The sequence below is a fragment of the Gossypium hirsutum genome, chromosome D02, assembly GCF_007990345.1.
Source record: "Gossypium hirsutum isolate 1008001.06 chromosome D02, Gossypium_hirsutum_v2.1, whole genome shotgun sequence".
Lineage (NCBI taxonomy): Eukaryota > Viridiplantae > Streptophyta > Magnoliopsida > Malvales > Malvaceae > Gossypium > Gossypium hirsutum.
In genome coordinates, this window is record NC_053438.1 from 6,642,644 (window position 1) to 6,666,133 (window position 23,490).

A 23,490-nucleotide genomic window follows, 5' to 3' on the forward strand; every position below is an offset into this window, starting at 1 on the left:
ATTTAAAATCCGGACTATAATTTAGATACCTTAACCCTAATAACAATAGAAAGTCACAAGCTGCAATTTTACAAAGAGAAAAAATGGATATATTACCATCAAATTCTCTAATGTCTGTTATTATTACAAATTATCATATAGCGTTTACATCAACCATAGAACCATTCACAGTTTCATTTTTTTAACCCGAAATGGGGAACCGATAACCTGAGAAATGTTTTATGAGGGAAGACATAAAAATGGCACAATCATTTGAATAATAATACACTGAATCATATAATCAAATCCAATGACGATGATGGATCGAGATGATCGAGACATGATATGCAAATTAGAAGAATTCATCTCCGCTTTTACAGTTAACGAGCAGACCTTTAGAAGTCAGGAGCTCACCGGCTTCGGTTCTTCGATCATGATCTCATCACTGAGGGAGTTCCGGTGGGGCGATCGTCCGGGTGTTGTAAGATCTACAGTGACTGCATTTCTGTCCGATTATGTGGAAGTAAACCTCGGTAGTGTCGTCACAGTCATTGCATAGAATCCAAACCTGCATTTCAATGGCATAATCAACTCGAATGACAAGGCTCAAAAATAAAAACAGCAGATTATTAGACATGAACATGAATTGAAATTACGGACCTTCTTATATCGGTAATCCTCCGGCATTAGGGTCGCTTCAATCTGTCAAAAAGCAAGAAAATTCTTTCACGAATCAGATTCGAGACTGAAAACATTTACAGTTCAATGACCTTAAACTCGAAGAAACGTACCTCTTCATCCATCCTCTTCCAGGCTCGGGACATATCGATCACCGACTTTGAGCATATGGGACAGCAATATCTGAGCAAAAACCATGAATTTATATTATGAATGGAACTCAGATTGTGAACAAACTAATTCAGGATAGGGATCGAGCTTTAAACAAACAAGAACAAACGGTTGCTTACTTGTCACGCTTTAGCATCTCATGGTAACATTCATAGTGCATCGTGTGACCGCATTTCATCACAGTCGTATCTTTCAACGAATCGAAGAGGTACTAGAGAAACAGAACGACCTATAATTAGCAAACGAGAATAGTTCAAGATAAAAACAGAGAAAAATCGAAAGACCAACCTCGTAACATATGGGGCAGTGATGCTGCATCGAATTCTCCACACAAGTATGATTCCCTCGCAAGGCAACAGAGTAGCAAGACCCTACGCAGATGCAGATTACATGAATAGATACGACATAGAGCCAAAACCATGCCAAACACTAGCAGTTCGCAACTACGTTAATTGGATTTCAGGGTTAGATATGTTTTGGAACAAGATATTTCATGAAAAACGAAAAATCTAACCAAAGCTACCATAAAATAAGAAATGGGGATTGAATCTAAACTAAGAATAAGACCATCAAAATCATTAAGAAAGAAAAGATGAGGTGTTTAAGTACATACCACACTTCTTGCAGTGAAAAAAATTCTCTCGGCCACCAACTCTATTTCCAAAACCATTCAATTAGGTACATTCACTTGCATTTGAATAGTTAAATAACAAAATAATAGCCATATGCATAAGCGTAACTTGAAAGACATAGAAAACTAACCGGCAGATCCCACAATCATCACAATGAAACTGCCCTTTCTCAGTCTGCGTTACATATAACAAAGATCAATAGTAATTAACTAAAATTATCAACTACTTCAAATTATATATGTGTCAGCTTACATCATCATCAAAGAAGTTGCAAATTTTACAGAAGTATTCTCCCATATTGACTCCGCAATTTGAACAAAGTTGAGCAACCTAGAGCAACATAAACCAACATCAAATTGGAGAACATAAAACAAGAACAAAAATAGGTATATTTGTATCTAAAAAGTTACAAATCTGAAACAAACATACCGGCTGCTCTGTGTCACAAACCGAGCAAATAACCTTTAAAAAATATGGAGATTATTTACATTATAAACACCAAAAAAGGAGAAGAAAAAATGAAACTAAAGTGAAAAGGCTTGGATTTTCAATGTCGTACTTGTTTAACATCTTTTCGAACAAGCTCGTGCCTGTCAAAAGGGTTACTTAACAGGTTCTGAAGCCAATACAATAAATGCCCAAATCAGTAAGTTGCATAAAAAATCAAAAAATTATGAACTTTTCAACTTAAAACAGAGGGGAAAAAACAGGGGAATGCAAATGAAAAAGAAAATACCACAGCTTCGTTATGGCAATGGCGACACGAGAAAACCTCGTTGCAACATGGAGCTCGAATCTTGCATCTCCTCCTATAATGTTGGCATCTAAAAAAAATCCAGAAAAACAAACAAATAAATTATATGTGGAAATGAATCTTTAAAAGGAAGAAAGAAGAGATACCCATATCCCATCTTCCCAAAATGGAGGCGTTGATTAGCTGAAGAGGCTTCCATCTCCATGAGTATTGGGGGGGAGGAAAACAAAGAAAGATTTGGATTTACTATTTGGGTTTTTTATTTTCCAGATAAATCCAGAAAGAGGGGAGGAGTTTCCCGATTAGGAAAGATGGGGGGTTAGTTTGGGTGGTTTGTCGTAATCCTCAAAAGAGGAAGAACCGAAACGAAGAGAAATGGAGGCCACCCCACCTTCAAGAGAAGGCCACTCATTTATATTTATATTATTTAATTCATCGCATGGGAGGAGATAGGATAAGGCAGATGATGGACCGATTTATTGATTTATATTTTCACTATTTATAATCGTTATAATCCTTAACATATAAAAACAATTTTGAGTTTCGGAATTAAATTATATAATTTTATGATATTAAAATTTTATAAACTATAAAGTAGCGTAGATAGAAATTTTCATTTTAAATGAACCAATACAAATTGTTAGGGTTGACAATGATTGTTGACCTTCTAGATTGTGTGAAAAAAAAATGTCAATTCCCATTATAAGTGGTGTAGAGAGTCATAAAAATATGATTTATTTAAGTTAGAATAGTATTGGAATAAAAAACATTTATAGTGAAAAAAAGTTTAAAGAGCTGCATGATTGCCTTATTGATATAGTTCAATATAAAATTAATTTAAGGTATGATTCGGATGTGATCATCTTTAAGGTCAATAAATTTGAAGTTTAAAACACTAATAAGATTGGATCTGATATGATGGTCATCCTTGAACATGATAATGCCCTTTTCATGGTGATGTGGAGTGTTGATGTATAAGTATAGGGGTATAACACTGATATTATAACATCTTATGTATTTGCTAATGATGCCACAATGGCTATGTTGGCAAGGTTGAGGTACTTGGTCACTGAGGACTTAAGTTTCGAGTTTCATCATATGTAAATCATGTGTAAATACTATAGAGAGATTCTATCTTGAATTTACTTTGGGTTTGAATCCACCATATTTAGCCTTGTTCGAATATATTCCAGATTTTAATTTGATTGTGCTTTGTATTAATTTCATTCTAATTATAGTTACTTGGACATGTATTGCTTTGTGATCGTACATGTAATTATACTTGTAAAAACTTAAAAAAATATCTCATATAATTTTAATAAATGTCAAATTTTGCTATTAACCTCCATATTATACATAAGCTACGAATTTAGTTTTTATACTCTAATTGTTTTTCATTTTAATCTTTGTATTTTTTAAATTATATAATTACAATCTTGATTTAAACAGCAGTTGTTAATTTTTGTTGTTCCTAAAACGTTATGTAACGAATATATTATCACATATGTAATGCCACATTTGCTTGTTAATTTCACATAGCACCCACGTTATTCTAATTAATAGAGTTGACAGTTATTTTTTGAGCTAGAACTAAAATTTAAAATTTCAAAAACTACACAAACTAAAAACAATCAAATCGGATAATTTGGATATAATTCACAACTTACGCATAATATGAGATCATTAGCAAAATATGGCATAATAATTTAACTACTATCGTTTGAATTGGGACTCAATTTACAACTTTTGTATAGTGCAAGGATTAATAGTAAAGTTTGAGGTCTTATAAAGGTTTAAATAAGTCAAAGATCCCAGTACTCTTCTGAAATTTAAAATTTAGTCTTTATATTTTAAATTTAAAACATTAAATCCCTATATTTTTTTATTTAAAATATTGTTTACTCTGTCAAATTTGATGTTAGAAGTGATGATCTGGTTATTATAAAAAAGGTAAAATAATTATTTTACCATTCAATATTTATACATTAATAAATACAAAAAATATTTTAAAAATTAAAGTCTTTTCATATTTTCAATAAAAATTAAAAAAATTAAAAAATATATTTAAAATTTTAAAAATATGAAAAAAATTTAAAAAATTGTTATTTGTTTCATGAACTCTGAATCAATTCAAATTAAAATAATTAAAATTTTTAATCAGTTAAAATGTAGATTTTCAAATTTTTTTAACCCAACGAGCTGAATCACCAAATGCTCTCTCTCTCTCTCTCTTTTTATTTTGGTTTTCTCAGGAAGGACCTCTGAAAAAATTCAAGACAAAGGAACAATTGTTAAAAGTTACTGCACTGTAAATTCTACCAAAACGCCAGCGTTTAGTTCCATTCCTCGGCTTTAATTTTTAAATTAATTTTTATATAAATATGCTGTGAAGTGTGAACCACGGTGGGTATTGGGTAGGTGAATGGTTGTGGGTGTTGCTGATTTTCTTAATTGAAATTTTTAATTATTTTAATTTAAATCAATTCATTTTTATTTTTTTAAAAATTATAATAATATTTATATACATTATAATTAAATTTACATAAAAATATTTTTTATATAAAATTAATCTATTTTAAAATAAAAAAATTTATCCAAATTTGATTTAATATGGATACCCAAAGTATCATGGGTAAATAACACATTTTTTAAATTTTTGGAAATTTTTATATTTTTCATATTTTAAAAATTATTTAAAATAAAATTTTAATTTTTTTAATTTTAAACTTTTCACAATTTTTATATATTTTTTAAAATATGAAAAAAACACTTTTAAATTTAAAACATTTTTTAATTGTTTATGCACTTTTAAAGAGTAAGGACTAAATTGTCAGAAAAACTATAAATGTTTGAGGGCTAAACAATTATTTTGCCTTTTATAATAACCACATCACCCATTCTAGTGAAAAAATTGACAGAAGGACTAAAATTTTAAATTAGAAAAAAAATAAGGACTCAATATCTCAAAATTAAAATATGAGGACTAAGTTTTAAATTTAACCTTTATAAAGTACAAGGTAGGGTGGCGCCGCAATGTGAGCGAATCATGTTTCAGACAGTTAATTTTCCTTTTTCAGGCATTTTAACAAACATGTGCATGCGGTACACATCACATCATCTCATCCCTAAACTTAAAATGGAATACTAAAAAGTTTAAAGTATTGTTTAAGTATTTTTTTTATATTCGAAATTAAATTATTTTTTTAATTTTTTAATTTAAAAATTTAAGTTCAATTGTTAAATTATAAAAATTTTATATTGAATTAATTGATTTGATATTTTGGAATAAAAAATCTTCATTTCACAACTATGTTAATTAATTGTTATCAATGGAGGAGGTCATGAGTTTGAATGTGCTGAAACGTATTATCTTTCTATTTAAGGGTTGGAGAGAGACTATGGGTAGTTATACCTTAACTAATGGTCGAGGGGTCGATCCTCACCTTGGGTATGGAGTAGCTTTAAAATTCGTAGTCAGCATCTACCCCTTAATGGACCTACAATATGCGGGGATTAATTACTGGGACCAAATTTTAAATCTATAAAAAATATAAAAAACTTGACAAAAGTTTTCCATTTATAATCCCATTAATTTACTTTTTTTAATTTGATTGGGTGTTATGGTTTGAACAATATTTTTAGATTATAGCTATTGGGAGCATAATTGTTATTATTTGATACTTTGGGTTGTTGAAAAGAATATCTATATTTGGAAAATTGGTCAAAAATTGATGGTTACTTAATAAAGTTCACATCACCTAATTTTGTATTATTTCTTCATCAGTACAAAATTAATTGTTTCTTTCTTGCACGGTTTAAGTATGATTTATCATTTATTCAAAAAAAGTATGATTTATCATACTCTAGTTTAAGTTTCTATTTTTAATTTTCTTAAGATGAAAGATGTGTGGTTTAATAAATTGAAATTTTTAATGTTTAATTTTATAAATATTAAATGTATATTATAAAATTGTTTAATATATTAGTAAGATTAAATTTCTTCTTTTTTTTATGCGAAGATGTGTGGTTTAATTCATTGAAAAGTTAAATATTAAATATTAAATTTTATAAATATTGAATTTATATTATCAAATTATTTTGTATATCAGATTATGGGGAGAGATTCACTTATACCGGTGTAAAACTTAAGACTTTTTATATTATTAATATTTTAACAATCTAATAGTCATATTTCATGCTCCACTCATGTAGCACGTCAAGTTTGGTATAAATTGAAATTTTCTAATTATTTATTTTATGTAGAAGAACCTTCAACGGTTAAATATATATTAATATAGATAATATTTTAGATCGATATGATAGAAATATCAGATCGACTAAAAATTTACATGCATGATAAATACAAACCATTGGATTGTTAAAATATTAATTGTATAAAAAAATTGAAAGAGTGTAAAATCACTTAAATTTTACGCTGATGTAAGTGAATCCCTCCCCTTGAATTATTAGTAAAATTAAGTATTAAATTATTAGTAAAATTAAGTAACAAATATACTGTTTTATTCTAAGTATCTCTCTTTTTTACACGTTCAATTTTTTAAATATTTTATTATACTTTATAGAATACTTGTTAACCATTAAACTTACTTGTAAAATCTAAAAACTTCACTAATAATATGCCAAATAATTTTTTATTTTATATATATATATGCTAAAACAATAAAGAGTTGTTCTTTTTAACACTTCATTCAAATAAACTTGTTAGGATAATTACCATTATCAGCCCAAAATTCGAATGAATTTGGGACAGGATCCTAATGAGCTCGCTCTCCTACAAGGTTACACGTGCATAAGACCTTTTAAACACGTGTTGGGTTTAGAGTAAGATATGTGTCTATATACAGAAACCACTACCTACGAGAAATAAAAAAAAAAACCCTCAACAAAACTCGTATACTTTTATTTAACCCTTAGATTTTAATTTATACACATAAGTTCTGATGTTTAACATAAGGTGAATTTTCATTAAAAATAAAATTTTAATTAATAATTTTTAATATGTTAGCCTTTAATGTGTGTGTGTCTCTCTCTCTATATAGTAATCAGATGCAAAGAGTTCTTTTCTCGTACATAATTCCAAAGAAAAAAAAGAACAGAAAAAGAGAAATTCTAGAATTGTGTGCACTGTTTCGCAGTGGCAAGGGAATTGTCTCTTTGAGAATTAAAATATACGCATAGATACGATCCACTTTGAATCCAATTTTGGGTGGGATCCAAAACACTACTTATTATAAATATTATCTATATTTCATGCAAAATTAGTTTTTTACTATAAGTCACATTATATTTTACCTATTTTATTCAAATTATCAATTTTTAATAATAAAAATTAATAAGAACTTTAACAAAAAAACTAAAATTAATTTATCTATTATTTAAATTGAATTACCAAAATCAATCCACTCCTACTACAAAAACTTCAATCACACTTCTACCTCAAAATCCACTACATATCCTATTCATTCAAAAACTCTTAACTTTCACTTATCTTAATATTCTTTAGTCTTTGTTTTCATCTAAGGCCGGGGGGGACCATCCACTCACACTTTTATTCTTCACCATAAGCTGCTGCAAATTAAACTATCGATATGCGCAACAAATGATTTTTTTTTCTTGATTTATTCAGTAAGATGGATCCGTTAACCAACCATTTAATAGAAAAAGAAATGAACTGATAAAAAAACCAATAAAACCGGTTAAAAATCAATTAGAAACTCGTTAAAATCGAATTTAAACTAGTTTATATATTTTATTATAATTTATAAATGCTTGTTTGTATTTATTTTTATTTTTATTTTTTTCATTGTCATGATTGAACTGAAAATCAGTAATTTAATCGCTTCAACCGCCTACACCAAGTTTCAATTAGTTTCTCATAAATTATAAGATTTAACAAACGTGAGGATATTAGGAACTGGCCATTAGCCTAATATCCATAAGTATAATAAGAAATGTACACATTTTGGAGGATATTTACATGAATTCATTCCTAACGAAAACCTACATTAGTAATGCTCTTTTTCAATTATTTTTTACATTTGCTTCAATGGCAGAACGAAAACGTAGTTACCTGAAGCAGTCAGAACTCGATAAACCGTGGCAGGGTGAAACCATAAATTGATCAATTATGCACTAGCTTTAACTTCCCCTTCATTCGACCGAACACGCATGGCTGGTGCTCTGGACAAAATGAAATTTCCTTTGTGATCCGTTTTGCCATACTCCGCAACACGAGGATCCATCACGATTCTGCATGATCTCCATTCTTGGCACATTAAATCGACACCATAATAGTTCAAATGGTCCATGATGCTGTTACCTGTCACCGACCTGCAGTAGAAAGTGAAAATAGATGAGCTCCTAACAGATTCCCACAGTAATAACACAAGGTAAATCCATCCATGCCATTATTTTCCTTTTCTTATCAAGAAGGTGAGAGGAAACGATGCCTCTTAGAAATTAATAAATGAAGGTGACAAAGTTGCTTAAGCTTATGTTACTTGAACTTGAGTGTGATTATTGGATACAGGTACATGTCTAACACGGGTATGTTCAAATATTTTTTAAGTTGTTCATGCATTTGGAGGAACATATCCCGATACCCCTGTTAGAAATGTGCTAAACACAGATGACTCAAGAAAATTGAAGGGTCAGAGCAACATAGGCTTAAGTAATAAATGAAGTTCATTGTGCCGATAAATTTCCATCACAATCAAAATCAACATACCAAAATAGGCTTACCTACTACAGGTTGGATCCTCACCAGAACCATCACAGACCTTCTCAACTCTATAAACCAGACTTCCCAGTCCAAGGGAATACAGCCACATCTACAAATAGGGATATAATTTAACAAACTTATCCATGATGTTCTACGTTTAATCAGGCTGCAGCCTTACATGCATCAAATATGAGTCCTCTATCCATCACATCTCCAATATAGAAACTTTAGGTTTAAAATGTCAAACAACAGGGCACAAGTGCATCCTTACATTTATGGATGTTAAATTGTATAGAGACTCAAAAAGAAAATAACTTGATCATATTTATATGCATGGAACGCAATAACCATTAGTACCATGAGAAAGTCTCTTTCGAGAATCATTAAAAACATGCGACACTTTTTTATACTGACATTCACTGTCAGTGTTACTCAAGAATCGAGACAACAGATGGATATTCGTAACAATCCAGGCTTCCTTCATGGCAGCAAAAGTTTTTATACTGAAAGTTACATAACATTCAAAATTTCAAAAATCAAGTACCGATAATTGATAATAATCCAATTAGTAAAACTCTCAGGCCTACATTTACATTTACATTGCCGAGTAATACCAGAAATCATAGAGAATTAATTTCAACACTCACAGATACTTACCTCTCTAGGAAAGTGATGGTATGTCTTTTGAGGGAAATAATAATAGTATGGTGGCAGATGAGGGACAATATCATGGTCATTTGTCACTCTAATTGTATTTGGCACAAGTTTGGCATAGAAAGAAGCAAACGCAGCATTCCCAATCCGAGGTTGTCCAAATGTCATAACTTGAACACTCTTAGCTTCATGATTAACCTGGAAATAAAGATTCATGTCCACATTAAAACTCTGACAAAGCAACCAGCAAAGCTCCCAGAATTTATGAATGGAAAATTAACCGAAAAGATTTGGAAAAACCATGCTACATAATTCAAACTAGTGTAGCAATATAGAAGGTTTCACATTTATAGCACAATGAAAAAAGAATAACAACATATTTCCAGCTTTAAGCAAGAAAGATTCAAGATTACCACTAGATCAAGTGCACAAAAGGAAGCCATAGCCCCTCCCATTGAATGACCTGTCACCATGATGCCAAGGTCCCCATAGAACTCTTTTGCTTCTTTAACTGCATGCAGAATTCCGTGGCGTATGGTTGTGTTGTGGTAAGCAGTATAAAATCCATGGTGCACCTGAAATAGCCAAAAAAGACAAAAGATTAATTACAATCAGTCCAGCAAGAATACAAAATTTCAGAGGAGTTTGTTATGCATACCATAGCATCTGGCATGCCAGGGTAATTTAAATCAAGCTGTTTCCAGAATAAGTCTTCAACCCAATTCTGTATGCTGCAAACAGACAGACAAATCAATCAAATAGAAAACAGTAAAATATATTCATTTTTAGAAAGAACAAAGACTATCAGTTTCTCCATACTTCAAATCTTGTTTATCATTTATGTTTCGATGCCATGAATAACATATTCTTTTGAAAACATTAATTGAACAGAAACTAGAGAAGCAAATGATGTTAGAACCTGTGTTCCTGCGTTCCTCTAAAGGCAATAACAACGGCATTAAGATCCTTCGCCACTCCGACAAATGCCTATCAATTTATAGTCAATTTCGTGTCAATTATAACCATTAATTTTAACACCTACATGGGTTGTGATTTCAATAAATATCAAAGCACACAAAGAGATGCACCTGTAAACAGTTCTCAATATCAACAACAAGCTCAATAACTTCAAATCCCTGTTTCAATATAAAGGAGCATTAGTACAATACATTCGACTAGAAACCTACTTAAACATTGAAAATCAAGTACCTTGGTCAAACCATTACATCTTTCACATGTCCAAGTAAAAAGTTCCGTCAAATCTGAAATGTACACCTACAAGAACAAAATTTGCCCAAGCTATCATAACAACAATAAAATACAAAGCAATATAAAGAAGCAAACAGCAGCGCTTATAGAACATCTAGACAACAAAATTGAACTATTGACTTATCTATTCTAAGAATCCTCATGTCACTTGCTTCAAATTTCATCCAACTATGGAATATGGATACATATAAATGAATAAACCAGCTCATTATTTAACCAACTGCAGCACAAAACTAGAATTTCCTCGATAGCTACTTAATCCGTAAAAGCTCAAACTCATAATAACAAACTTTACCGCGGAAGCGTATTCTACTAAAATGGTGGCAAGAGTATGATTGTAGACGGGGAGTTTATGCTTGTGGTCGACCTTCAATTCTGCAGTAAATGGAAGCAGATCCCTTAATGAACTAGACTTTAAAAAATCTCAAAAGCTACAAAAATCATATAAAAATAGAAGTTCTTCAGCTGATTACAACATTTATTTGCATAAATTAGGAATCATTCATGATAATTATAACAAAAAGACCTAACTTTAAAAAAGAAACTTTCAGAAATTAAAATAATTGAATCCAAAAAGTACCTCTCCCACAAGAAGATGCAATTAAACATGTAAAAATCACAAAAATTAGCCAAGCTTTTTGCTCCATTATCTGAAATCAAACAAAAATCTAGTAGAAATCGTAACGAACAACGAAAAAGAAAAGGAAAAAAAAATCAAAGCAAAGCAAAACCAAACCAAACAAAGCAAAGCAATGTAATCAGAAACGGACCTTGTGAAAAACGGATATCGGAGCTCCAATCAAGAAAGTATCAAAGCTTATAGACGGCAAGTATGCGGCCTCCGATTGGCTAGAGCGGCGTCGTTTTGGAGGGGGGTCAATATCTTTCAATGATTAAGAAGAAGAAAACACCGGAAGAAAAGGGAAAAACTAAAACGGATATTCTTTTCGTATTTTCTTTTTTTCAATTACCTAAATTACCCTTGTTGAAGTTTTGTTGTTGACTGCTTGTTATGAAACACTGGGGGCAGATATAAATGGGTAGGATGGTAATTTAGAAAATCAGTTACGTGCAACAACCACCATTGAGAAATTAATTTCTCTCGGCTTGGTGATTTATTTGCAGATAGGATTGGGCGAGTCCACACCACAGGCACAGGGTACTCTTCTCTCATCTATCTGCTTCTCTGTCGGCTGGGCTGTTTTTATTTTTTATATTGGTATAATTATAAAAAATATTTATTTAAGTAATTATAATTACAATAAATTAATAAAAAATATGTCTATTTAAAATTTAAAATATATTTAAATAAGACTTTTACATGATGGATTCAAATTCAAATAAAAATAAAGCAAAAATTTATATATGAAAATTAGATATGATGAGACTTGAATTTAGATACTTAAGAATTCGGGACTTCAACCTGACAACATAGCCGAGTAACCATTGGTTGCTTGGATTTTGAATATGAGAAGTAGGACAATGTTACTCATTGAGTTTTGAGTAAACTATCTATTTTGTCACTTGAGTTTATCCACGTTCTTATTGAGGTCATTTATTTAAAAAAATATTTTAATTACTAATGTTAGATAAGTTGTCAATTTTAGTTACTTTACCGTTAAAATATGTTTGATCACCGAATGAAATGCAGACTCAACCTGGTATAATAACAAACTTAGCTCTCAATGTTTACCCATTTTACTAATTTAATCTCGACTTTAAAAGAATAACAAATTTAACTTTTAATATTTACACATTATTCTAATTTGATCATAATTCCAAAAATTAAAAAAATACATAAAATTTATTAAAATGTATAAAACACTCAAAAAAATTATAAAAAAAATAATGATGCAAAGCAAAGTACTCGATTTATATTTAAAAACTAATTTCATAAATACCGAGAAATTTTTTTTCTATTATATGATATGTATACAGATATGTATTTAACTGCTGACTAATCAAGAAATTGACACAGTTCAGACTAGAGGTGCTCATGGGTGGGTCGGGTTCGGGACGGGCCAAGAAAACAATTTCGGCCCTCGTCCTAGGCCCAGGCCGACCCAAAATATGGGCCTAAAAATTTATCCAGGCCTGGCCCAGAAAAAAAATCCTAAGCCCGAGCTAGCTCGGCCCTTTTTTTAATAAACACCAAAAAAATATTTTAAAAATAAAAATAATAAAAAAAGTATTTTAAAAATATTTTAAAATTAAAAAATATAAATAAAAATATTTATTATATTCGGGCCATTTTCTAAACGGGTCTCGTTTTTTACCCAAACTCATATTTCGGACCTATATTTTTACCTAAACCCTCTCATATTTCGAGCGGGCTATCAGGTCGGGCCAGGCCGCCCGGCCCATGAGCACCTCTAGTTCAGACTTGGTTCATCACCCAAACCAAGGATCGACTCAGGAAAAGAAAAAACAAATGAAGATTCAGGTATACCCTTTACCATGGAGTTCTCAAGTAAAAATATGAATAAAATAAAATAAAAACAGCACGAGGGGAAGAAGATTATATATTTAAGTAGTTACAAAAGAAAGAAAAAAAGGTTGAAGCCTTCATGATCTATCGTCTTCCATTAATTCAAGTCCTTGATGTTTTGTCTTCCATAATACTCTCTAATGAAGGTCTTTATATATGTGGAGTGCTTGGCTTTGCATCATTATTTTTTATAACTTTTTGAGTATTTTATATATTTTTATAAACTTTAATCATTTTCGAATTTTATGTGTTTTTTTAATTTTTAGAATCATATCAAATTGGCATGATGTTATATATTAAGGGTTAAATTTTTTTTTCAACATCAAGATTAAATTAATAAATAAGTAAACATTGAGGGTCAATTTTGTTATTATACTAAGTTACGTCAACATTCCATTTGGTGATAAAACCTATTTTAACGATAGAGTACTAAAATTTACAAGTTATCTAATGGGAGTGACTAAAATAACAAATTTTTGAAATAGGTGACCAAAAATAGAAACACGGGCAAACTCATGTGACTAAATATGTAGTTTACTCTTGAGTTTTAGTTTAATTGGCACTATTATTATTGCAACAATAAAAAAGTTATGGGTTCAAGCACATTTAAACTTTTTTTTTCTAATTTAATGGTCAGGGTTTGGGTAGAAATAAACATTGTATTGAAAAATTGGACCAATGAATTTTAATAATAAATGAGTATAAAATAAAAATATACATTTGATTAGATATAGTTTTCAAATAAAAGGTCTACTAAGAATTCATTAATAAATAAAAGATTATAATTAATCAACCAGTGTTTAGTGTAATGATAAGTTTTTTGACACTTTCAAGGAGAGAGAATGTAAATTTGATATTTAGAGACTAGATTATTAAAAGAGACAATAAAAAACGTCGAATATGAACTATAAAACGAGTATTAAAAATTAAAAAATAATCATTAAACAAAATGTAATGTAGTTCAATTGAGTAGCACAAATAAAACCTTTTAAATCCTCAAACCTACTTAGGCTCGGTTCAGCCGTGCTTTTGAGATGGGCTTTTCCCTCAAAAAACACTTCTCACTTAAAAGTGTTACCAAACAGATATCAGTTGAGTAAAAATTTCAACTTAAAAATTTTTTTAGCTTTTTCCACAGGCAAAAGTGTTTTTGCTGCTATTTATATTTTTAACCCCAGTTTATCTTCTCTAAAAGACAAGTTAGAATACCTATTTTTTCTTTTAAAGTTCTTTCCTCTAGTTCTCTTCTCTTTTGTTCCTCTTTTAGTTCCTCCACGAATGAGTTTCTTTTCTTCTTCTTCTCTTCAAGTTATAAAATTATTTATAGTTTCTCTCTGACCCATAAATAGGAGGATAATACGTTTCAGCACATTCGAACTCATGTTTTCCTACATTGACAATAATTCTCATGCCAATCGAGCTAAAACTCAATCAATCATACATGACAATTATTTGATACACAGCTTGTAGAGCTTTTTGAACCCTATAAGTAGGTTGAGAGTGTGATAAATGTTTAATTTATTTATAGATTTAATTTTTAATACACTCTCCAAGATATATGTCACACTCTCAATCTACTTATAAAATCAAAAAAATTCCACATAATTATTTAAATCAAGCAATTTGATAACATATATTAAATCAAATGAATTTTTTTTTTGTTTTTCTATTCAATCGTTTTAATCAATCAATCCCAGGGGATTACATGAAATGATGTCTTTTAATCAAATGTGACATTAGGGATTGTGATAGATATTTTTATATTTTTAATAATTTTTAATTTTTAAAAATAGTTGTTTGAATTTTTTTTAATTTTAAAAAAGTTAATCAATTGTTGACGTTATATTCACTTGATAATCTACATGTATGTCACATTAATAAAGTTAACGAAAATTAACATTTTCATCAATTTTGGGGCGATTTTACAAATATCGCAAGTTTAAAGACAAAAAATAAATAAATAAAGAGCTAAAATGAATTTTTATTTATTATAAAATTAGAGGGCTAAATAAGTTATTATGTCTTCTATCTATTTAGTTTAATATACCAATAATGAAATACAATTATTAAGGGCTAATTTTTTATTGATGTTGCAATTGAAAAAAATGCTTTTAAAAATTACTTGAAAAAGTGATTTGGAAAGTATGATTTGTTAATTTCAAATGTTATGTATTACTATTAAAAATTGTAATGAGAAGCTAACGACCTTAACATATCCATTTCAGATATGATATCGAAAAGTAAAAATTGAATTAATGTAAATAGTGTTTAAATAATTTAATATAATGATACATAAAATATAAATTTTAAATATAATTAATATAATTAATATAAAACACTTTAAAAATAAATAGTACATAAAATATTATAAAAATTTAAATATAATGATAAATGATAGTTAAAAAATTAGTATAATAGTACATGGTGTTTAAATTATTTAATATAAAAATAAATAAGGTATAAATTAATTTATATATTTAAATATATATATATTTATACATTTAAATATATATTTAAATAATTAATATAAACCAGTGTATTTTGATAATTTCATCATAAAATACAAAAATGAAAAGCGAAAAGCTAAAGCACTTTACATTTGGGTGAAAAATTACCTTTCCACCACAATGTGGTCAATTTTGGTTGGTTTTTGTTTGTTTAAAGATTTCTATTTTATAAAATAAAAATTAATTAATTGGATATTTAAATTTATGTTTAGATTAAATTAAATTAATTGGGTTGTGTTGTGTTTGGGTTGAGTTGAGTCATGTTATTTTATATTGGAATATGTAATTTATATTCAAATTATTCTAAATATATATTCAGATTAAATTAATTAATTAGGTTGATTACTTTTTATTTGAATAACTTAATTGGGTTGGATTATTTTATATTTTAATATTTTAATTTTTGGGTTGATTTATATATGTCCTTAAATTTTTTTTTAGACCTAATTGGTCCTTGAACTTGTATTCTGTCAACCAAGTTGGTATCAGGAACGAAATCAAGAAAAAAATTTAGGGGAGCCGGAATGAAATTGTCTATATCTTTATAATTTTTAAAGGATTAAATCAAATTTTTATCATTTTTAGGGGGACCAAAGTATAATTTTACTTTTACTAATTTAAAATTTTTTAAAATTTAAAAAGCCAAAATGACAAAATTTCTATTTTAGTGGGGCTGGCTCCTCTAATTGGTATCTTTGCACTAACATCGTTAATTGTGTTGACATGACACTGCTAGCTAGTCTAGTGATGCCATGTAATAGCCTCTCAGAATGCCACGCGGCAAACATAAATTAAAATATAAAAATATAAATTATGTTTGCCATGTGATGCTTAGAAGAGGCTACCACGTGGCATTACCAATTTGGTTAAAAATGTTATGCTAACACAAATTGACGGTGTTAGTGTAGAAAGACAAACTTAATTGATGGAATATAAATTTAAAGATCAACTAGATACAAAAAAAACAAATTTAAGAACTAAATTATATATTTTTCCACATTTCAATATCAGGGGTGTGTTTATATCTTAGTGGATCTATTTGTATCAAATATGTAAAACTGAAAGTCGAATAATTTTAATATATTCCTCACATAAAACAGCGAGATTTGTAATCTACTATGTGAAAGGTAGAATTGGCAGCTTCAAGAATGATGAATCTATCTTTTTGTATAAGGATATATATATATATATTTGGAATTACTTGTAATTGGTTCATCTAGTGGTCTATTTTAGACTGCTGCTTCCATTTTTATTCTTAAAGTTTATAAGATTCTAGGTAGAGGCTATCATAGGTCGGGTCGGGTTGGATCGATCTCAAGTAAAAATTTAAGTTCATTTGTTAGGTCTAGGCTTGGCTCGAAAAATGGGAATAAAAATTTTTCCAAACTCAATCCGGATAAAAATGCTAAAATTTGGGTTCGAATTGGCCCGCCTATATTAAAATTTTTTATATTATATCATTTTTTACATAATTTTTAAATATATATAATACATAATAATTTTTAAATATATATAATACATAAAAATACTAAAAAATTAAAATATATGTGTCGAAATTATTTTTTTGTGAAAGGTTGACTTTATTTTAAAAACGAAAATGGGAGTCGGCACCAATCCTTTTTACTATGTGTGATCAGATCACCTTGCAATTTGATCGTTTTAATAAATAGTTTGATTTATTAAAACATTGTTTTTTGGTTTACAAAAATCCATAAAGTGGATTCGGGAGTCGGTTATGCATGAGAAAGGATTAGCACCCTCGTAACTTCCAAAATTGATACATTGTTGATTACTTGATATTTTTAGTATTGAAATTTGAAATTTTGAAGGAAATTTACAGTACGATCTATTTTTTTGCATGATGACAAATTTATTCGAAATCATTTAGTTAAATCCAAGCGTATATGAAGACCTTTCTTATTTCAAGTTAATGAAGAGGTCATGTTCCGTAAGTTAGGACATGACGTCCCTTACTCTCGGAAATAAAATCGCTCATCACATAATTTTTGTTTAAATCTCATGTATTTTAATGTTTGAAGTATATTCGATTATTTGAGTTCAACAAGAAAATTGAAATCCCGTAAGTTAGGGTGCGATTTCTCGAATCTCCCAAATATAAAATATTGTATTGTTTTAAAATTTTATTTTTTGCGAATTTGAGTAAAAATTAATGTTTAAAAAATGATATATGTATAGTTTATTTAATTGTGTTTAAAAAAGAAATCGTTTAAAAACGTAAAATCGGTCGTATTTGGCTAATAATGATAGCGCGACGTAAATTTGGAACAACGATAGCATGCATAATACAATTTAATGTTCATAGCATTGATGATAATGGATCATAATGTTCATATGCATAAGCAAATAATAATAAAAAAGATAATGAACAAGTGTAAACATGCAAAAAAAAAAAAACAATCTTAAGCATGGAAAAATGCGAACAACAAGCAAAGTCAAAATAAACATTACAATTTTAATATGCCCATAAAGAATATAAAATAATAAGTAAATAAATAAAATAAACATGATATATAAAAAAAACAAAATAAAAGTAAATAGTCAAGGATTAAAATGCAACCTAGCCGAACTCTTTGGGGTAAATTTTAAAATAAAAGGAAATCAAGGTAGATTTAATGAGTAAAATAAAAATAAAAAATGCGCAAAGGTGCAGGGACTGAAGAGAAAATTATTCCCAGCCCTCATGCGCACTGTTTCATGTAGGACCAAAATGAAACAAGCGCAAAAACCTCGGGGTCAAATTAAAACGCAAAAGAATGAACAAAAGGGTCAAATTGAAAATGAGTGACAAAGCTGAAGGACCCACAGTGCAAATATCCCATTTGGCCTTAAAAACGCGCGAATCCTCCGCCAATCGGGTCGGGTCGAACCGACCTCCCCCAAAACGACGTCGTTTCACCTTCTTCAGCGGTTGCAACATATATTAGATCCTCATTTAGGAAATCAAAATATAAAGGTTCGTAATCCTCTAGAGCTCTACTAGCTAGGAATATCGATATTACACTCCTCTTTACTGCCTTCTAGTTTACATAGATTATATCAAATTCAGAGAACAAAATTTGCCATCGAGCCATTAACGCGGTTGACTCTGTCATGTGCTTTAGAGGGTATATTTTCGAGATGAACTAAGTCGTATGGTACAACATGTACTATCCCAGCCTCTAGGTAGTCCAAACTAAGGCGTAACACAGGTTCTCGATTGGCGAATATCTTGTCTCGCATTCGATGAACTTCTTGCTGAGGTAATAGATTGCTCTTTCTTTCTTCCCTGACTCATCATATTGACCTAGTATGCATCTCATGAAATTTTCAAATACTGTAGATACAGTATCAATGGTTTATCTGGGCTAGGTAGCATCAGCACTAGGGCATTGGACAAATAATGTTTAACCTTGTCAAAGGTCTTCTGGCATTTCTCATCCCATATGCCTGGGTCACGTTTCTTAAGGAGACGGAATATGGGGTCACAGTTCTTAATTAGTTATGAAATGAATCGGGCAATATAATTTAATCTCCCTAAGAAACCTCGAACCTCTTTTTAGGTACACGGTGATGGTAACTCCTGTATAACCTTAACTTTATCCAGGTCAATCTTGAACCCTTTCTCCTTGACTACAAATCCTAACAATTTACCCGACGTGGCCCCAAAGGTGCATTTTGTTGGATTCAACTTTAGCTGTAATTTTCTCAACTTCAAAAATAGTTTTCTCAAGATTTTCACATGTTCTTTTTCTGTTTCGGATTTTACGATCATATCATCGACATAAACCTCATTTTCTTTATACATCATATCATGAAACAAAGTTACCATGACTCTTTGATATGTTACCCTAGCATTTTTCAATTCGAATGACATCACTTTATAACAAAATATTCCTCACATTGTCACGAATGTAGTCTTCTTCATATCTTCATGATGCATCTTTATCTAGTTGTATCCAAAGAAACCATCCATGAAGGAAAACAGTGAATGACTTGCTGTGTTGTCCACTAGGGCATCAATGTGAGGCAACGAGAAATTGTCCTTCGGGCTGACATTGTTTAAATCCCTGTAGTCTACATACATTCGCACTTTTCCATCTTTCTTAGGGACGGAGACTATATTGGTTACCCACTCTGAATATTTGACCACTTGTAGGAAACCAACGTCAAATTGTTTCTTGACCTCTTTTATTTTCAATAGTACGTCAGACCTTATCCTTCGAAGTTTCTGCAGAATTGACTTGCATTTTTCCTTTATGAGAAGCCGGTGAACCACAATATCAGTACTTAGACTAAGTATATTTTGATACGACCATGTGAAGACATCTTTGAATTCTTGGAGTAACTCAACGAGATCTCGCCTTGTCTCTACAGTGATGCAAGTTCTGATTTTTACCTCTTTCTTTTTTGTTTCATCCTCTAAGCTCACAATTTCCACTGACTCTTTGTAAGATAGAATCTGTTTTTTATCTTGCTCTACCATCCTTAACAAATCAAGAGACAAGTTACAATCTCAATCATCTTCAAAGTCCTAAGGTTCTTCTAGACATATATCCTACTCAAAATGAGACTCTGAGTTAATAGCAGCGTCACTCATGTCATTAATATCTGGAGACCTATTATAGAAATAAAAGGAGACCCAATGAATAAATAAAATTAAAAATGATTAAATTTGTGGTATGAGTATGAGAAAAAAGAGAAAAAAAAGTAGAATATTTGCTAAGTGGGATATAAAAATGCATTGTTTTCATTGAAATAAAGATAATGGACATGCACATTTTCATTAAAAGATCCCTACTACTCCCAAGCTTAGAGCAACAGGTGTGTTCTTCAACACTGCTCTGAAATAGTCCTAAATACTATAAGGATCTCCTCCACAGTTCAATTATTCAGAACACTTTAGGAGATATGGGGATGCATTTTTTATAGGTTCCCTTCCTCAGTTCCCTCTTCAAAGCCACAAACATCTTCCCCTTCCGAATCCTCAATGTCTTCAAAGAATTCTTTGTTGTCCATCAGACTCTGTACTAGAGTTTTGAACTTGGCGCACTTTTGGATTTCATGAAATTTATTGCATGTAATGAAATGTAATGTTAATGAATGGAAAGGATGCATACGAAAAGGCACTAATTCTAGTTCAATTCCATCAGAACAACTTTAGTAGAAAACGAGTTTCTTTACATAAAATGGATACTTTCACTTTATCAAGAAACTCTTTTCCATGACAAACTCTCTATTTAGCAATTGAACACGAATCAACACTTTTCCTCTAAAATGAAATTGCAATGCAACCACAACTAAAGTAAAATGAAACACGTCAGTACACTTTGTATAAAGCTTGAATACAAAGCAAAGAATAATAATTAAAATGTCTCTTTTTTGGAATCTATTCGGGTAACCGCTAAAGGTTTGACATGGTTTTTCCCATGGCTGGCTCTTAGGGTTCACTACATGTAGTTTTGTTTTAAAGTAAGGGTACTTGAACTGGTAGATTCCTTGATCCTTACCTATTATAGGCTTATATGAACCGAGTTCAGTTTGGGGGAATACATTTCCCTATGTCCGTGCGGAGGTGAAAACCACACAAAGACATAGGTACGGATGTATCCTGAAAGCGGTTCACTATCATATGCAAAGGTAAAGACCTCACGAAGGAATAGCTTCTCACTCCTACTTAAGAAGGGTAGAATGGAATGATTATGCCATGCAATATGTGAAAATATAAAGAGAAACTCAAACCAATAAAACAGATGTATTAGATCGCTATGTAACCTGAGATAACAAAGACATTATTTACCATCAAAATAAAACATAAAGAAAGAAATGCAAGGAAGGGATCGTTAATTTAAATCAATTTATCAATTATCGATAAAAAGACCAAAAATAACCAACTCACGACTCAACTCTCTTATTCGGTCTCCAATTGAGTCACCAAACTGTCGAAAACTTTTTTTTGTATTCGACTTTTTATTTTAAAATAAAAATAAAGTCGCCACAAATCCTTTTTATTTGGTTTGATTGGATCACCTCGTAATTTGATCATTTTTATAAAATGTTAGATTTATTAAAACGATGATTTTCAGTCTACAAAATCAAGAAAGTGAGTTCGGGAGTCGGTTACACATGAGAAATGATTAGCACCCTCATAACGCCCAAAATTAGTACCTAATTGATTACTTGATAACTTAGTGTCGAGAATTGAGAATTCAAAGAAAATTTAAAGTACGATCCCCTTTTTTTTCATGATGTTATTTGATTAAAATATCTCTAACTAAATTAAATTTTATGGAAAGAACCTTCTTATTTTAAGTTAATCGAGAAAAAAGATCATGTTTCGTAAGTTAGGGCACGATATCTCGAACCCTCGAAAACAATAATACTCGTCATTTGATTATTACCTAAGTTCTACGTGTCTTGAATTTTAAATAGGATGTTTGGTTATTTCGGTTCTAGGAAGAGGCCATACTCCGTCAGTTAGGAGCACGACTCCTCAAATCTCGAAAATAACGAACATTGCATTGGTTTTAATTTTTTTTATGTGCTTACACCGAAAAAGGGATGAATGTATGTAGCATAATTTACGATGATGGCAAAATTATGGTATTAACAAAATAAGCATAATATACAATAAAATAATGGCAAAATAAAATAAAATAGCTACATAGGTACAAACAAAATAACATTACAATGAAATAATAAAAAAATGAAATGATTGTAGTAAAGGTAATGAGGGTAAAATCATAAATGACTATAACATGATAATAATAGTAATAATATCTAATGACAAAAAAATAAAAAAATAAAAAAAATAACTACTCAAGTATGTAAATAAAATTGCAATATTTAGAGAGGGGCAAAAATATAAATAATCATAAAAATAAAAGTGTTGGAAATAAAAAAAATAAAAAATAAGTAGGCAAAGGACTAAATTGAAAGCTAAAATAAATTTAAAGCATAAATTAAAAAAAAGCAAACAAAGGATTAAATCAAAACAAAATAAAAAGTACAAGGACTTAATTAAATAAACAAGGGACTAAATCAAAATTATAATAAGATTTTAATGTATAAATAAAAAATGCAATAAATAAAGGGTTAGAATAAAATATAATAAAAATGTAGGGACCAAAAGGGCAAATAAGCCAACCCCAATACACGTGTCACTCTCGAGAGGGTCAACAGTCTGAGGACCAAAACGAAAATAAACTGAAATTAAATGGCATAATTTTAAAAAGAAGAAAAACCAAAATTATGACCAATTGAAAAATGGCTAAGGCGGAAGGACTTGGGCGGCAATTTAACCCCTCCTTTAAAAACATGCGGATACTAGAAGATCTGGGTCGGGTCATTAGGTTATGTCCAAAACGACGTCGTTTTGGGGCTTCCGAAGCCAGGCTAAAATGTCGTCGTTTCAGTAAGCCTATATAAGTTAAAAAAAATTTAAAAAATATCATTCTAAACCTGTTTTTTATTAAAAATTAATTTCTTTTTCTTTTTCTCTAGAACTTTCCTTGGTGTAGCCATGGGAGCTGCCGTAGCTTTGCCGTGGTCACCAATCGTCGACAACAGTGACCTCCGCCTCCGATGGCCGAAAAATATCCAAAATACCCTATTTGACT

At 30.1% G+C, this 23,490-nt stretch overlaps 2 protein-coding genes across 3 annotated transcripts; both read right to left on the reverse strand.

Moving 5' to 3' along the window:
- Positions 1 to 92: 92 nt before the first annotated feature.
- LOC107932102 (E3 ubiquitin-protein ligase MIEL1) lies at positions 93 to 2,706 on the reverse strand. Its single transcript, XM_016864048.2, has 12 exons — positions 2,361 to 2,706; positions 2,197 to 2,284; positions 2,020 to 2,076; positions 1,890 to 1,922; positions 1,713 to 1,790; positions 1,591 to 1,634; positions 1,442 to 1,482; positions 1,117 to 1,199; positions 948 to 1,039; positions 771 to 840; positions 640 to 681; positions 93 to 547 (listed from the first exon to the last, which is right to left on the reverse strand). The coding sequence occupies exons 1-12, from the start codon at positions 2,417 to 2,419 to the stop codon at positions 422 to 424; spliced, it is 813 nt and encodes a 270-aa protein (XP_016719537.1). The 5' UTR covers positions 2,420 to 2,706; the 3' UTR covers positions 93 to 421.
- A 5,379-nt stretch (positions 2,707 to 8,085) lies between these two features.
- LOC107932171 (lipase) lies at positions 8,086 to 12,078 on the reverse strand. 2 transcript variants are annotated; one of them, XM_016864125.2, is made up of 11 exons: positions 11,650 to 12,078; positions 11,460 to 11,529; positions 11,175 to 11,254; positions 10,820 to 10,885; positions 10,699 to 10,746; positions 10,530 to 10,597; positions 10,269 to 10,341; positions 10,024 to 10,185; positions 9,614 to 9,808; positions 8,977 to 9,065; positions 8,086 to 8,565 (listed from the first exon to the last, which is right to left on the reverse strand). In XM_016864125.2, exons 2-11 carry the CDS (start codon positions 11,524 to 11,526, stop codon positions 8,361 to 8,363), a joined length of 1,053 nt encoding a protein of 350 aa, XP_016719614.2. In that variant the 5' UTR covers positions 11,527 to 11,529; positions 11,650 to 12,078; the 3' UTR covers positions 8,086 to 8,360. The 2 variants fall into 2 exon arrangements, with proteins under 2 accessions (XP_016719614.2, XP_040944125.1); XM_041088191.1 differs by lacking the exon at positions 8,977 to 9,065 and having other exon boundaries at positions 11,650 to 12,002.
- Positions 12,079 to 23,490: the final 11,412 nt, after the last annotated feature.